The 17,189-nt window shown below is 40.5% G+C and overlaps 1 protein-coding gene across 1 annotated transcript in view; it reads right to left on the bottom strand.

Moving 5' to 3' along the window:
* Positions 1-16,474, bottom strand: part of snx7 (sorting nexin 7) — a 36,788-nt gene extending 20,314 nt beyond the window's left edge. Inside the window, exons 1-7 of the mRNA XM_071924067.2 lie at positions 16,311-16,474; positions 10,873-11,079; positions 10,079-10,189; positions 9,078-9,236; positions 7,102-7,300; positions 6,646-6,845; positions 5,469-5,555 (exon numbers count right to left, since the gene is read on the bottom strand). Of these exons, the coding sequence (XP_071780168.1) occupies positions 5,469-5,555; positions 6,646-6,845; positions 7,102-7,300; positions 9,078-9,236; positions 10,079-10,189; positions 10,873-11,079; positions 16,311-16,394 (1,047 nt within the window). The 5' untranslated portion in view covers positions 16,395-16,474. The remainder of the gene's footprint in view (positions 1-5,468; positions 5,556-6,645; positions 6,846-7,101; positions 7,301-9,077; positions 9,237-10,078; positions 10,190-10,872; positions 11,080-16,310) is intronic.
* Positions 16,475-17,189: the final 715 nt, after the last annotated feature.

The following is a 17,189-nucleotide window of genomic DNA, read 5'->3' on the forward strand; positions in this document are numbered from 1 at the left end:
TGCTGCAAAAAAAACGTGATGTGAAAACCATCTGGCTTGACTTTTCATAATGAATAGCTGAATAGAATAAAGGCTTTTTAACCCATTTGGGGTTCCCATCTCAAACAGGAGCTAAGAAGCTTTCAAGCCTGCCATCTGTTTTTCCAAAAATCATCTAGATTTTGCAAGTAATGAGGGTGAAGAATTTCAAGTAACTTTTTTAAATGAATATATCACGTTTCGGTTTGTAAACCTTCAAATGTAAACCCATTCTGGTGGCCGCCATACGGTACAATATATTTTGTCAAAAGAGCTCAAAAAGTACATTTTGTATTTTTGTTTTGTTCGTTTAAAGCGTTTTAAAGTGAATCATTTGTCACATGTCCCTGATATTCCACAAATTCCACAACCTTTAGATTCCCCGACTGTCCCAGTGTGGAAAATTCAATTACGATCCAGAAATGCCACAAGTGCCCAAGAGCCTTGATCATCTCACGTACAGTATGCTCTGTGAAAGCCCAGCAATCTCACTGTAAAATGTTCATTTAACCTTTACTCCTACCGCAGAGTCCCACTGCGATTAAGAGGCCCTTTATGCAAGAGCAGCCTGGCCAAGAAGGGACAGGCAAACATAAGTGAAGCAGACAACATAGAATATAAGCAACATCACAAATGAAAATCACATGGACACATAATATTCATGAGCAGCACTTCAGCTACTACATGAACAAAAGTTGCTGGTATTTGTTTCAGGTGACAAACATAAATATAAGTAGTAACTGAAGGGTATGAACACTTTTGGATCCAAGGTGTTTCAGTTTCTGTTTCTTTCTTTTTTTATATACATATACACCTCCCATATGAGGGATGTGATGTAGTTTGTTTGATTACATTTATTGTGTAATAATAAAAATTCTGTATCACCCAAAATGTCGGCTATCGGCAGTGTCTATCCAAAAATATCGGTAAATATCGATATCGGCCTTGAAAACCCCACATCTGTCAAACCCTAATCTATTGTATACTTGAAACAGCTATTCATTTTTATTCAAAACATGATGTGGAGATGTGGATTGTGGACAGTATGAACCACAGCAGTGCTACAGTGCTAATGTGGACTTTTTGCTAGAATGGGAGCCCTAAATCTGGACAATAAACTTAGACTAAAAGAGTGGTAGTAAATGTGAACTATAAGGATAAATGGTCCATATGAATTAAAATGATTTCTCCCTCTGCTGACCCCCATAGCTGACCACGGTGCATCTGTTCACTACGAATAAGTTGGGAGAGTCACAAGTTTGAAGACATTAAGTTTTACTCCACAGTGTAATGGCACATAACAATTTAGTGGCCACTAAAACATTAGGGCCCACATAGATATTAGATACTGAGCGAACGTTCACTGCATCAGGAAGGCTTTGTTTCAGTGACAAATTAGGTTTTATTACCATCTTTCATAATAGTATTTGTTCTCAAGTACTTATCATGAGTATTATTTATATTAGTAAATCTGTAAATCTCAGAATTTATGAGATGTGGCCAATTCTGGACACACACTCTTGAATGCAAGTGATGTGAACACATACATATTTGAGAAGCTAAATATTTCATTTCATAAATATCTATAGATATTTAGATATGGAAAGACAATGAACTTGGGCATGAACAAGAAGCACAAACCCTTAGATTGCATTTTGGGTGAGCAGGTCTTCATGTAGAGGACCCATACTAAATAATAATGAATATAAATGTGAAGAGTATTTAAAAAACAATCCAGTCCAATTGGCCACACTGACGTTTGTTGCACGTTAACATTAACAGCTTTGCTAAATTAGCTTGCTGGCTAGTTAGCTAGCTAACAGTTTGTTCAGGTTAACTGAGCTGACTCTTCTCAAGCTACAACTCAGAGTGTTTTGGAGTAGAGACTAGAGCTAAAGACAAGACAGTTTACTGTGTCACAGTAACATACATTTGGAAACAAATCCACCTTATCACACTATTCACTTTTAATTAGAACATTACTGAACTGAACTTTATCCACACCACAACAATCTTTCCAGGTATCTCTCCTTTTCTAGCCTGGTTGTTATGTATTTAGGCTTTATTTGCGCAAAGCCAGTTCTCCAGTAGACCTCCCTGTTGCCAGCTGTGGTTGCTGGGAGATTTGTGACGCAACTGTAAAGCCTCTATAGACATCAACTCTGCCCTTCACTATCCAATATGTTGATATTAAAAGACGTAATTTCTTCCACCAAGTTATTAGGCTAACGCAACTCTCAGATGTTTCTATATGTCAGAGAAAGGTTTGCATGGTAAAAGACACCAACTGCCAGTAAGTTGGTATTAACCGTCTTACTGCAGTAATAATCACATTGTTATCATGCTACTGTATGTAGCTGTATTCACCGAGTCTCAGCATGGATCGGTTGCCTGACATTTAGAGTGACAATGGCATTTACAGAAGTAAAATCAACAACACAATCAAGCACGCTGTACATGGGCCTATCCACGGGCATGTACACACACACACACACACACACACACACACACACACAGTGGAGATCTCAGCGGCCTGCTTGTTACTGCAGTGTTATTGATCCAGCCACCTCATCAAGGCTGTGGCTGCCTTAGCAGCTCTATCCATCACTGTGTGTGTGTGTGTGTGTGTGTGTGTGCGTGTCCCTACTGAGTGCCTGTTTGTGGTGATGCTCAACAACATCACTGGTTTAACAATTAAACAGATGACATGTGGAGGGACAAACATGACCAAGATAACACACACACACACACACGCTATGTGCTATGCAGAAGAGGAAGCAGGGTGATTGACAGGCAGCTTGTTCCACATCCATGGAGACTCAACTGTGTGTGTGTGTGTGTGTGTGTGTGTGTGTGTGTGTGTTTGTGTGTCAGGAGAGTGGGAGTAGTGTGGGAGAGACAGAACACAAAATTAGTGCAAGTTTATAGTTGTGTTTCTGCAAAAAATGACAAGCTTGACAAGGGATTTTATTTTGTATCTTATCATGCCATTGTAGTGAGATAATTTGAAAATAAGCTTATCATTTTGGTGGTTTGTAGATATTTAACTTTTTTTCCAACAGAACAACTTATTTAAAGATATTTGCTTGAAACAGGGGAACATGTATTAAAATAAATGTCTTACTGCCAGATTCAATTCCTTGTTTCATGATCATTTATTGAAAGACGTCACATTGAGATGAAACAAGTAAAGTTTTAGCATGCCATACTAACAGCAAGACATTTACAGCTCATTGTAAATGCAAATGCATATAGTTAGTTGTCATGACTCTTTTACATATCACTTGATATGTGATAAAATATGAGTTCATGGATTACTTATAAGACATTGTGACGCACTAATAATATTTCAACAGTTTTTAATACATGTGATGTTTTATAATTTACCACTCACTGGAACCTATGTATTTCTTTTGTTTATAATTATAAGCACTTCGGTGCTTATAATGCACGTATGATGACTTGTGTTATAACAAAAAAAATCTATCTTAATTAAATTTAGTATTCAGTCTTAAAATCTTATTCTAAATTAAATTAAAATTCTGCCATTGGGGTGAGATAATTCCACTTGTTTCCAATGCAAATCAACTTGTTTGCTTGAATCGAGTTACATTTTCTCAATTCTAGTGGAGTGATCCACCTTATTCTGCCTTGTCTCAAGATATTGACCCTTGTTAGTAGAAAACAAATCAAACTGCATTGGAATCAAGTGGAATTATCTCACCCCAGTGGCAGAATTTTTCAACTGTTTTAAGAAAAGTAAGATTTAAAACTGAACAGGAGATTAAATGTTTTTTTTAGATGGACTGTGTGGTTCAGCCAGGCCAAATCTAGACATGTGTAATTGACTAACAGTCCACTAATAATAGAGATCGACCTGTTTCCACAGTATGTGCTGCTAAAGTGGAGCAGCACCGTCCTCTCCTGGCTGCACTGGGTCATGACAAACGCATGCAGTCTGGATCTGAATGGCTGACTCTTACATAAAAAAACCTCAGTATCTTCTCTGTAATACAGGTCAAGTAAATATTTACACAGTAAGGATTTTAGTCTGTGTTGTTTGAAGTAGAAGTACACAGAAAGACATCCTGCTTTATGGTGTGTGCCTTCTAGTTTTAACTCAATTGAAAAAAAAATGTGACTATGTGCAGCTTTTTGATGTTGATACTGAATAGAAAACATTAGATCTGTGTCAAATGTGACTTTCAGCTGCAGTGTGAAAGCAGCCTTAGTGTCACCAGCTGCTAAAATGCAGTTTCAAAGGGATGTTCCAAGATAAATTCTGGGGTAAAACACTGAATCCTTGTCATTTTTTGCCATGGAAATGGTCAAATTTAAAGATGATGAATATTAACACTAAATTTTGGCTATTAGTTTCAATTCAAAAATACTGGTATTGGCCTTCAAAAACCCAAACACTTCATCCCAATCACCTGTTAAGCCATGGAAAAAAACCCTAAAAATTCTAAAATGCACAGGGCTTCATCTGTGATCTTCTTAATTCCTGAAATGTGGCCTTTTTAGAAAGTTTTCCACCTCACAACTAATTACAAACTACTGGTATCAGTGCCAGATCCTTTAAATATTAATGAAACGCCGTTACCTGGGGTCTTGCTCAGTTCAAAATGTGGAACTGCTATGGCCCCTGAGTTTCTTCATCAAGAACCCCATTGGAAACGGTAACAAAGGCGTCCGTTTGACATTTCCCTTCTCATTAGCGGAGATCTGTTAAAGGCAGAATCTGAATGACATATTCCAAAACGGAGGGCGAGAAGAAAGCCGGTCCATTCACACCCATCGCTAATTAAAGCGGGAAGTTATAATAGAAGTCTGCAGGTGAACGTCTCCGCCTTGCGCCTTAATTAAAATCTCACAGATGGATTTAAATATCAGCTGGGGGGTGGGAGGGGTGGGGGTGGATACACACCTGGGTACGTAAATGCACACATACGCAAGCTTGTGCATGTGGGTACAAGCGCACACACACACCTCAAGTCAAAAATAGCTCTGTCCTTTGCTTCCCAACTTGCTATCTTCATTCTCTCTCTCTCTCTCCTGACATTTGAAGCGAGCCATCATCTAAAAAGGATATGGGAATTTTCATTACGGCGCGATTAGCTGCCGGGCTTACAGTGTGAAATAATATTGACAGCTCTTATTCCCGGTGAGTGGCGCTGAGCTGAGGACAGACTTCCAGCCGACAAGCCTGGTTATTTAGATAATCCTCCCAGGAAGCCCTTTTCCTCCCCCCTCCTCCCCAATATGAGCTCAAGGCGGCTCTATGGGAGAGGCCTCACTCCGTGCCTCACTTTATTACACCTAATCTCTGGGAAAATGACTGGGGGGACACACAAACGCATCGGCTGGCTTAGAGGGGAAGCGGGGAGGGTGGGAGGGAGTGTGTGTGTGTCTGATTTCTGTCAGCGTGTGTGTGTGTGTATTGCACTTACCGCTTCTTGGTCGACTTTCTTGGAGGCCAGCGCCTCGTTCTTGACTTCAAACTCGGCCTGGATGTTGTCCCTCCTCCTCATCACAGCCTAGTGGAGAAACCACCACAGAGCAAGTAGCGTTACTACTTATAATATGATCAAAATCACATTTCATACAGAATTCACTGAATTCAATAGTTCACTGCTATTTAGACCTATACATTGGTTAGCCGCTATATTGGGCCGATATTAGCCTTTTATTAAAAATGGGTTATGGCCCAGATGCAATTTATATGTTGATGTAAATGAATTGACCAATACTACACTGGTCCACCCTTAGATACTCTTCCACTGTTGTATATCATCAATATGTGATGTTCAATCCATTCCAGTCTGTGTGTAACTTCCTGCAACAACTCAACTCTCGCGAGACTTGAGCAAGACTTGGTTACACACAGACCGGATCAAGAGAAAGGTAAAGAGAAACGTTTCATTTCTCTGTAGGGTCCTTTCCATAATGTTGTCAGACACTTATAATAACAATCTGAGCCTGTCAGTGGCAAAAACAAGCACTTTTAGTGGACGTACATTGACGGTTCACATTTGCCCCGTCGGATTACATTGCAGCCCATTTCGCGGCTGCCGGCTGAAGCGATTTCGCTCAATACTGGACCAATTTCAAAAATTGTTGTCCCCTTTAGTCACTTAGACACAAAAAGATGGGAAAATAGGGTCCAGGTTGAAAAATACCGAAGTTACCCTTTAAGTTAGCGATTTCCTACATTTCCCAGAATGCCTTCCTTTATGGTCTAGAAGTTGGTCTCTCTGCCTCTTCTACGATGGATTTCTCCCTGTACGATTGTTGAACAATGCAAAATGGCAGCTCTAGAAAGAAGCCCTCTCTCTTTGTTTCTGAGGGACTGAAAACCTGATGATTACGGTTGACGTTTTAGATCGCTGAAACATTTTCTGCCATTAAACTCCATTGTAGCTGCTGGAAATATCTCGACTTGGCATCACGTCCAGTTATCCACAGGAATAAGAAAAATACACCAAACAACAAAATGGACTCAGAAATGCAAGGTACATCGCTAAAAGCTGTTTTAAACAGGGTTGAAGTGTTTTTTTAGGGGTGGATTTTACCATATGAACATTTGACATGATATATGGGTCTAACCCTAGTCTCGTTCCCACCCACCTTCAGTGTTTCGGCGCAGAGGACGTACTCGTGCAGCGCAGGGACCAGCACCTCCGAGAGATGGCCGATCTGCTCTTCCGTCTCCTTGCCGCAGCGCTCCACGCAGCCGGCCACGCCCTTCAGCGGCTCCGCCAGCTCCTCCTCCGACTCCGCCCACTGGTCGTAGGTGGGGCTGTACTGCCTCAGCTCGTCCAGGTACTCTGGAGACATAGAGGACTACGTTAACGCTAATGCAACAAGGTGGAGCTGCATGCTGCATTCACGTCAGAACTGTCGGAATGACTTGACAATTAGACTTGGAAGTGCTCTCGCGTTCAAAGTCATTCGAATCCGGCAAGATGCCATGATTGAACTTTTCTGGACACATTAGCTGCTCCTGATCAGATTTCTCACATTTAAAACCGACGCACTTAGTGAGTGATGTGTTTGAGGTCATGTTTTACAGCTTCTGAGTACCTCTCTGTTCCTTGATGATCCTCTGGGTGACTTTGTCCAGGGAGGAGATCTTGTTGCTGAAGTCCTCCACATACTCCTGCATGGCCGTGAACTCCTCTGGCCGGCTCCTCAGACCCCGTACGGAGTTGGCCACCGCCCTCACCGTCTCCCCCATCCGGCTCAGGAAGCCGGGGCCCTGCTTCCTGTGAGGCGTCAACTCCTACAGCGGTCCAACAGAAAGCCTTACATTAGAGGTGCACCAATAGTATCTGTGGTATCTGGATCAGCGTCCATCCAATGAAGCTGTCCTGATAGCGATACTATAACGACATGCGCTTTGGCACAATCTGAAACTCCTCCAGTAGGAAGCAAAATGTCTCCTGAGATGAAAATGTTGCTATTTGGGAAGTTCATAGTCATAGCAGCTATTGTTTAGAAGAGGAACCTTGGCTATGCAGGCTGAATGTCATTTTGTTTTATTAGGCTCTAACCCTACCGCACTGTTGTTTATCTCTTAACCTAGTCTGAATAAGCTGTTTTTATTTTAACCTATTCTGAATAAGCTGTTAAGCTGTTTTTGAGAGTCCATTAAAGAGGAATTAAAAACCAAAACCAAATTTGTGTAAAGCCTGACATCTAATGGCAAAAAGCATGCTACTGAAATGGCCATCTGCTATTGGCTGATCTTTGGTGCCAGGTGACGTCAGCTTCAACAGGTGGTGACGTCACCCGTCACCCAGAACCAGAACAAAAGAAAGAAAGAAAAAAAACAATATCCTCTAGCCTGTTATGTACCCTATTTCCTATTTCATTTAGCATTTAATGTTATAATTTTTCTGTGGCTGGTAAGTCTACAGGTAGCCAGCTGGTGTTCTGTCAGACTTTTCTGCTTAGAAAACCACTCTGGCAGCTAGGAACTTAAAATAGGATAGGGGAATTCTGAACCCACTAGCCATTTGCTGGTTGAGGATTTCAGTTTATGCCTTGGTGCTTTTGTTAAGAAGATCACTGAAGACTCTGCCTGAATCAGTGACTCTGCTGAGCGATGATGTTGATGAATGGCGAAATGGCGGACTTAGGGATGTAAAAGGACACAAAAGAAGATTGGTAAAGAACGCAGAGGTTGAAGTAACCTTCAGTTTATCTTATCCTCACAAAACTATAGACTAAACACACACACACACACACACACACACATACAACAGACCAAAAACAAGTGCTCTTATTTCCATTTAAAGTGAGAGCAAAGCTGTAGATTAGTGGAATGAAACTGAGACAGTATGATTTATGTTTGCAGTCTAGACATAATCAGGCTGTAACTGAAGACATGGACAAGGAGAGCTTTCATACGCACAGCCAAAGTCTAACAATTAAGCTACTAATCTACTTTAGTGGTAGAGGACCAGGGTATGGTGATGCTGGATGTGTATGGGCATGACTTACTGAATGTGGGCTATTAGACATGAGCTGGTTAATCAAAACAACATCAAAATCGCAAGAATAAATCCTGCAATTTCCAGGTCGCCATTTTATTATTTTTTTTAACAGGAAAAGATGTTTCAGGCAGCTTTCTAAGCAAGGAATTTTTGTGCTGTGAGGAATCAAGTATGATGCAAAATCATTTATTAGAGTAATTGTATTCAGACAGCATTAGAATTCTCCCATCCAGCCCCAACACCCAAGTAATTTTTTTAAGTGCTGAAAAGGAAATCAGGAAGGAATTACCTAGAAAGAACTGCGTGGGCTCAGAGGGTAAACTCATAAATCCTTAACTTAATTTATGAAAGAGAGAGATTAATCATCTTTTTAAATCAGTAAACCTTCATTCTATATACACTCATGATATTCAAAAGTGTGAAGTTGTGTCAGGCCCTCGCAAGTTCAATGAAAATGTGGCTTATTGAAGAACATACTGGTCAGATTAACACCATTGGATTTTGGTTTACATTGGTAATTCTCAACGTGTGTGTGTGTGTGTGTGTGTGCGCGTGTGTGACCTGTACGGTGAGGAAGACTTTGAAGTGCTGGCTGCAGGAGAGGATGGGGTGCTCGGAGATCTTGTTGAGGAAGCGGTGCAGGGCTTTCCTCCGGGTCTCGATGAAGTCGTCGTTGAAGCGCTCCACCATGCCTTTCACCACGAACTTCTCCGGCAGCGGCTGAGGACGGTGCAGGTCACAAGTTCAGCACCATTCATCTAATCAGTCCATCAATATATCAACCCATCTATCAGACGAGGAGAAACTTCCAAGCCTAACTCAGTTGAAACTGCTGCCTCACTAGTGGATCATCTGAGTATGTAAGTATTAGTGAGTAAAATATGTCCCCACAACTTGTTTAGTTTGGATTGAAGCTGACGATAGCCGATACTTTGCGCCAATATTCAATATCTTGAATTTGACCATTTTCATGTAAAAAAAAAAAAGAACTACAAATATTCATTCCAACAGAATTCTGTTCTTGTCAAGGTGGAGAGGCGTCTGAAACAGCATTTAGACCATCATGGGACACCAAAAGTCTCCATTAAAACCCACCTACTACTACTATTAATAATAATAATAATAATAATACAAATGATGCATTAGAATCAATTCAGGTTAAAGACGTCACATAGACAACCAGTGTAATATTGATAAATTAAGCAAGAAAATATGCAATCAATAAACCAATCAGTAAAATATCTAAAATATAGTTAAATCAATCTCATCCTAACTATTAAACCTAGCACTGAAGTAATCTTAAGACTTTTGGTCACTGAACTATGTTTTCTCAAATAAAATCATCTACTGGAATATTGACGTAAAGGATTTCAGGTAGCAAATTTTATTTCCAAAATAGATATATGGGGTTTTGGAATGAAATTAAAGCCTTCAATTACACAGTGCTTGTGACATGGACTCCCTTCCAATTTTAAGGATGAGATGAAACTTTAATGATCCCTTTGGGGAAATTAGATCAGTATGCCCCACAGACGTGATGAGAGCAGAGCGCTGCTACATACGTGGACGATGAGCGTCGGGTGGGTTTCCTCCAGTCTGCCTCGGAGCCACAGGAAGTCCTGGTAGCGCCGGCGCACCTCGTACTCGCTGGAATCGAACTCGCTCCGCGTGGTCTGAAGGGAGACACAAATATCAGGGTGCTTGACTGACCGGACGTGCAGATTCAACTTACGAGTGCTAGGGTTTGAACAATAGGGGTTTTTGGGGTCACCCAATATTCAACACCTTTAATTTTGACCACTTTCATGACAAATAATTCCAAAAAATTCAAAGTATTCAGTATTTCCCCCCAGAATTTTATTCTTGCCAGGGTGGAAAAGCTGAAACAGTATTTAGACCATGGGGCACTAAAACGCTCCATTAGAATCAATTCAGATTAAGGGCTTCCCATGGACAGCCAGTGCAGTATGAATCAATTTTACAATAAATGTGTGATGAATCAAACTGCATCATATCCATCATATCAGTGGTGGACGACACTGACTGAACCAGATCTGATTTTTAATACAAGGCCAGCATCTGCCCCATATATCGGCAAACCAATATACCAGGTGTTTCAAAAGTTGGTATATAACTTTTAATAATAATAATAGTGAAAAACAAAGCTCTATAATTGTAGTAATTTTTAACTTATTCAGTCACTCAATCGTCAAATATCCAACCATGACCTAAAGTGCAACTGGAAATGGAATAAACCTAAGGATTGACCTGTATGTATTAAAGCTTCTGTGTTATATGCTGAAATGTTTCATCAAAGCACATGTACAGGCACAAGAACAAACAACTGCACACTCACCTTGGTGGCCACTCTGTACATGATGAAGGTCTCGATGGCGGTGACGTGGCTCTCAGGATTGTCCACGGTGATGAAGATGTCTTTGGTGTCGGCCGCCTGCTCTTCCTCCCGCTCCTCCTCTTCCTCCAGGCGGTACTGGTTGACCATGGAGCCGGGAGAATTGGGCATGGGGGACAGGACAGGACTTCCATCTGTCAGGGACGTATTCTGAACCAAAGGTAAGACATCACTGTGAACCACTGTCGGCACTTTTACAGGCTAGAAAAGACTACCGACTTTCAGGGGGTGCGACGTGCCTTCTGGAAGCCATATTGGGGGGACTTTTCAAAAGTTAGGATTTTCCAAGCAGGATTTTTACAATTTGTCTTTGACGGCTAACTTTGCGATGCCATCTGGATCCTGTGGGCTCATTTTCAATTTGCGAACCTATCCAGATGGCGTGTTGGGGTAAGTACTTAAATGAGGCTAAATATGCTCAATTATAAATTTGGACTTGATTAAGCACCAATTAGTTTGCCCCCCCTCCACACACACAAATTCAAATGTTGTCAGAGGTTTTCTCAGAAATCACTGAAAACTCCATTGAGGGATTTACATTTTTGACATTTCAGACACTTAGTTGACCCTCCTATCCAGAACAGCTGACAACAATGAGTGCAAGCGTAGAATAAGCTTCAATTCCTAGATTACCAAGATTACAAGCAAACAATAGTAAGGTCGTCAAGGGCCAGAGAGGTTACAGCACTCATACAACAGATGGAGCAAATATTGCTGTGACCCCTAGAATGATCATATACAGACGTCATGGCGTCTTCCTTGCCTTCTAAGGGCGTGTTCAAGCATGTTTGGAGCAATTCATTGGAACACTGAAGTATCTACGCCTTTGATTTGGCTCGTTTGGGCAGGTGACAACAACGCCATTCAAACTGCTAAGAGTTTCAGTCGTCTTCCAGGAAAACTGCAATGGGGTTTGTTAAGAGTGAGAACGTAATCCGAACCAACTACAGGAAACGGCCCCAAAACGCAAGCGTTTATGGGTAGAAGGAGACAGGTGTTGACATCTGACAGACAGCAGTTTCTCATACTTGTAAAGCCTAGCATAACAAAATGAACCAAGTCTGGACCGATGCTCATATTGAGCTATTTCTTCATGTGTTCTTAACTGGTATGAAGAAAGAAAAGCCAGCACTATGAGTGCTGGCTTTTCTTTCTTCATGTATTAATCTTTGGCCGTGCACCTAAGGAGGATTTTTTGATCGAGTTGTGCTCGCACTTGACGGAGTTTGGACATTCTTAACTGGTATGAACACCAGAGAAGGGAAATTACAGCAAAGAGTGCAGAAAAAGTCTCACAAATCACTTTGTGCAACTCCAAGTCAAGTCTCAAGTCTCTGACGGTCTGCTTAAACCATATCATAGTTATAAGATATTTACAGCCAGCTGATTATAATATGTCTTATTTAGCTATTTGAATATCAGGTACTGGTCAAATAAAATGATAATGTAACCTAAATTAAGGTATAGATAAGAACCCCAAATGTACATAATCACTCAATGTATTACACTACCCTGCAATAGGAAAAAAACACAATGAAACCTCCTAACTCTTTCTCAGCTAGCTCTCAATCAGTGGTGACACATGTAAACATTACCTACAGTAACACAGGTGTCATGCTAAAACTGACCTATCCTGGTGTGTTCTCGGGTGTCTGATAAAGTTTGACATCATCGATCCAGCATCCTTTATTGTGATACTGCAGGCTTTACAAATTGCAGTCCTTTAATTGGGTCCTTTTGTGTCCAAAAGTTATTACAAAAGGCACCGCAGCTGATGCCGTGCTGCTGTCGTGTTAGTCTGTGCATCAGAGCGACGCTAGATGCGCTGCCTAAAAACCTAAAAATAAACACTTATTTTCATAGAGTGCAACAATGCCATTCTTTCTCAGACTGCCATTGTTCATGAGTCACTAATCTAGAGTCCGAGTCGAGTCAGAAGTCAATTTGTACGTGATTTAAAGTCCCAATTAAACAGCATTTTGAGAACATGTTGAAATTGAAAAGGGATCATTTAAAAGTGTAAATCATTTGGATATCAGTTAGGGAGAGTATGGCAGTTTTATTTGATGGGTGAGATGCGATTGTTCTAAGATCTGTGATGGAATTATTGGTTGGATTTTTTTTATTTACGGCTATTGGTACAGCAAGAGGTAACCATTAAAAATAGAATCTTTTCCAGGAAGTAAAAGTAATGGGATTCTGACATAAAAATACAAGAAAATGAAAATTTTGTAAATGTTCTGGCATTTATTGTTAATTAGGTGTATATTATGACATGGAAAATTAGCTAACAAGGTGAAAACCTTTTTTTTTTTTTTTTATTTCATTGTGACTTTAAGTGCGACTCGAGTGTGAGTCACATACTAAAGTCCCCATCCCTTGTTACAGGGACTGGAACTGGATTTGTTTTGACTCGCTTTATTTTGGTGTGTATCACCTGTCAAAGCCTTTCCGAATGTGACTAACCAGGAATGTAGTGGAGGATAAACACACCTAAGAGTCAGTTTACTCACCGTTATATTTGTGGAACGTGGCTTGTAGAGTCAAGCCACGTTTTTAGGCTGAAATGAGTCTTTATAACGTACTTTCAAAGTATAGGCTTCATCATGTAAGTAACTTATGGAAGATATGAGGATAGGGTCTTTAAAGGGGGGGGGGGGGGCATAAATTGATGCTTTACTGAAAATATATTGATATCTGTTTATATTGGTGGTTGTTTATCTTGTGATGATCACCGACTGGAGGTCATAGTTGTCCGACTGTTTTATTTAACACTACATAAGTGGTAATATGTATGCACTATATTAGTAGAGTGATATGTATAGTACAACCAATGCTTCTCTAAAACAGATTTTTGTTCATATTGGTCGTAGATGATCACAGACTGGAGGTCAGAGTTACCCTCCTTTTGATTTAACACTTCATCACTATGCTGCCATCCCTGCTGTTATTAAGGATGAGTAAAAACAGGATGCTGTGACGTCGGAGTGATTCATCTGTGAGGACCTTTTCACAGCGGACATCGTGTTTGTTGTCGCATTCAAATCATCCGGCTTATGCAAACTGCAACGAACCGGCACGAGCGTTACTGTGCTGCTCTTATCCGGCTCTGTTTCCTGTAAAAACAACCAAGAAGCTGCTGCAGTCAGCATTAGAGCCCGCAGCCCCGCCCGCCTGGACCGCTCCGTGCTAGAAAACAAAGGGCGCAGCAGCAACAGCTTACAACAATGTGACCACTTCTCTCTCTCTCTCTCTCCCTCTGATGCCTTATCATCTGATGTTGCATTCCAGCAGAGAGGAGGAAGAAGCAGAGAGCGCTCACTCTCCCTTCTGTTCCAGGAACTGCCAAACAGACCGGAGTCTGCTCTTAGTGTATTGGCGTTAATGGAAAAGTAGTGGCATATGGCCGACTGTTGCCAATATCTTCTGTTAAAGACATCAAGGGTTTATTATGGAAGTTCTCTGTTGATACGTACTGGCAAAGATGCTGGAGGAGGAAAGATACTGCACATGCTATTCCAGCCTATAGAAACCCTTGTCTGCTAAAGCGGAAATGCATAGGGGCGGGGAAATAATCTTGCACATTTGTAAAACTGTCTAAAATTACAATACTCATGAATAATAATAATTATATTTATATTGTAAGATGTATAATAATTATTAGAGAATAATCAATGACACGTCTGGATCTCATGCCACTATTTGAAGCTTACCAAGACCTTTAAACATGACAGGAAAAAGCATATTGGTCGAGTGAGAGACATTTTCATTGACTCCCAGCCAAAAAAGGAGCAGTCTAGTCTGCCTAATGGTGTTTTCAGGGAAGATGGAAGTAGTCAGAAGTGAGAACCATCACTTTTAGACTGACTGGTACTGAGAAAACTTCATCTATCATTCATCTATCATCTATATTCATCATCTACTGTATAATTAATCTATTGTTTGGGTTCCTAACATGAGGTACATAGCGAGGGAATTACTATTGACATGTGTGTATTTTATGCCGGACTGCAAACATTATAATGTGAAAAACGATTGCTTGTTTTATAGACTTACATCACACATCAAGGAGAGGAAAAGATGGATTTGTCAAGTGTATGCTGGGAAATCTCTACAATGTCCAAGACATCAAAACTTCTTATATTTCGTTATTTATGCTATATAAAGTAGAAAAGTCTATACTGGATGTGACATTCACTCTGCCTATATGGACCATATTACACCTAAACCGAATGCGTTGGTAACATCCACAGCTACCAAAGGTTATCTGAGCATGGTGAAGGTTAACGCCCACTTTAAAAGACTGGAAGATGGAAGTTTTGTTTTGTTTTTTACTAATAAGTGGTTCCTCTTCTAAAACATACCATCTTTGATTCCAGTGTGAGTTCACCTCACGTCAAAGCAAAAAGTTTGAGCTACGTGACAAATTTTCAAGGGAATAGTGAGTAGAACAGAAACGTTTTTGCAAGCAGTTAAAGGATTAACAGACTGACTGTAATCTGTGGAAGGGAATAGGCAGAGAGTAGTGTCCATTAGAGTTGTTTGTTACACCGCCTGTGGCCAAATAGCACTGCCGTTCTCTTGCATGGAGACAACGTCACGCCAAACTACATTACAAATCTCGCTTTTTAATGTCGCATTGACTATCGGTAAAGGTGCACACCCCATACAATATGACTCCGGACCGTTTCTAAATCTTTACGAGCCATTCTTCAATTCGGCACACATATAATCCACCAAGCAGCGTTTATTTCAATAACATTTCACTTTTTGGAATTGGTTCACACTTGCTAACGCCCTCCGCGCTGTGTTTTGGTGGAAGGGGGTTATGAAAATAGGAGGCGACCCAGGGCTACAAGTTGAAATCGCACTGAAATAACTGTTGCTTGGTGTATTGGATGCACACCGAATTGAAAAGTGGATCCTAAAGATTCGTGAAAGCTGTTACGCCATGCGCTACCTGGTATATATTTCTTTGTCGATAAGCAAAGAAATTAAATTGCATTAAATTGGAATAGAGTTCCGCGTGACGGTCTCTCCATGCACGAGACCAACAGAAATGAATAGCAGACCGTCAGGCAGGTCCTAAGGTCAGGTCATCAGCTGATACACTTTGGTTTCCTCCCTTCTCTCCAGTCAATAACCTGAGACCAAAAGACCAGGACTTAACGCCTATCAATTCCTAACCACGACCATCACAAAAATCCGCAAAGGTGGGAGAAATACATATATATCAATCCACATATATGTTATTTATGTTACAACTAAAGCGGACCCTGTCACCGCCTGGGTAAAATCCACGTAGCAAGAATGGCAATGAAACTCTCTGAAAGCTCGGAGTCCGAGGCTTTCGGCTTCTTTTCAACTTTGTTTCGCTTTACCTTGCTGAAAACCTCCAGGTCTTCGTCTTCGTCCAGGTCCAGCATGTGTCCTGAGAAGTCCGCAGGGACCGTCTGGCCGCTCATCTCAGATTTAAACTTTCTAAATGAGCAGAGCTCATCAGAGAAACCTGATAGACAAACTTCAATCACAACTTCAGAGCAGCGAAAAGACACCGAGAATGACAACGGACATGACTTCCGGTGGTAATTTTCAAAATAAAACCCGCATTGATGTTTTTGGGAGGTAATATAAAGTGCCAAAGTGAAAATACAGAATATATTTAAGGATTAATTAATGATGTTTGTTTCCCCAAATTTCTTTTCACATCATATATTTGTAGCCATATTAAATGCACTTTACTTTCAGTGTTAAATGCACTTTTCAGCACATTGACTGTAAACTGAGTGCATGTGTGTGAGTATTTTATTTTTTGTTCTTCTTCCCCTTTGTAATTTTTTTGTGTTTTAAAAACTTTTTTTGTTCTAATGTGGATGCCGCTGTCACCTGAATTTCCCTCTCAGTGGTAAATATTGGGATATATTTTGGGCTACCAAAAATAAAAATTGTGGCACTGTTATGTTCTTTAGATATCTCAGATGGTATTTTTTGTGCTTATCACCAAATATTGTTGTATGGCCCACAAGTTCAATGTCCACAAGGCATACCATGCACCATAATCACAGATGTAGTGGTAAATAAAAAGGATCTCCAGTTAGTGATTATCATGAGGCAAAAGCATCAATAACAAATCAATCAAGCATTAATTTATATTTTTTTCCCTAAAAGACCCTATCCTCATTTAACTTCTACATCATTTTGACATTACTTACTATGATGTATAAGCTACAAAAAATTAAAACTAAAACTAAATTAAGGTA

Source organism: Centroberyx gerrardi, chromosome 22, assembly GCF_048128805.1.
Source record: "Centroberyx gerrardi isolate f3 chromosome 22, fCenGer3.hap1.cur.20231027, whole genome shotgun sequence".
Taxonomy (NCBI): Eukaryota; Metazoa; Chordata; class Actinopteri; order Beryciformes; family Berycidae; genus Centroberyx; species Centroberyx gerrardi.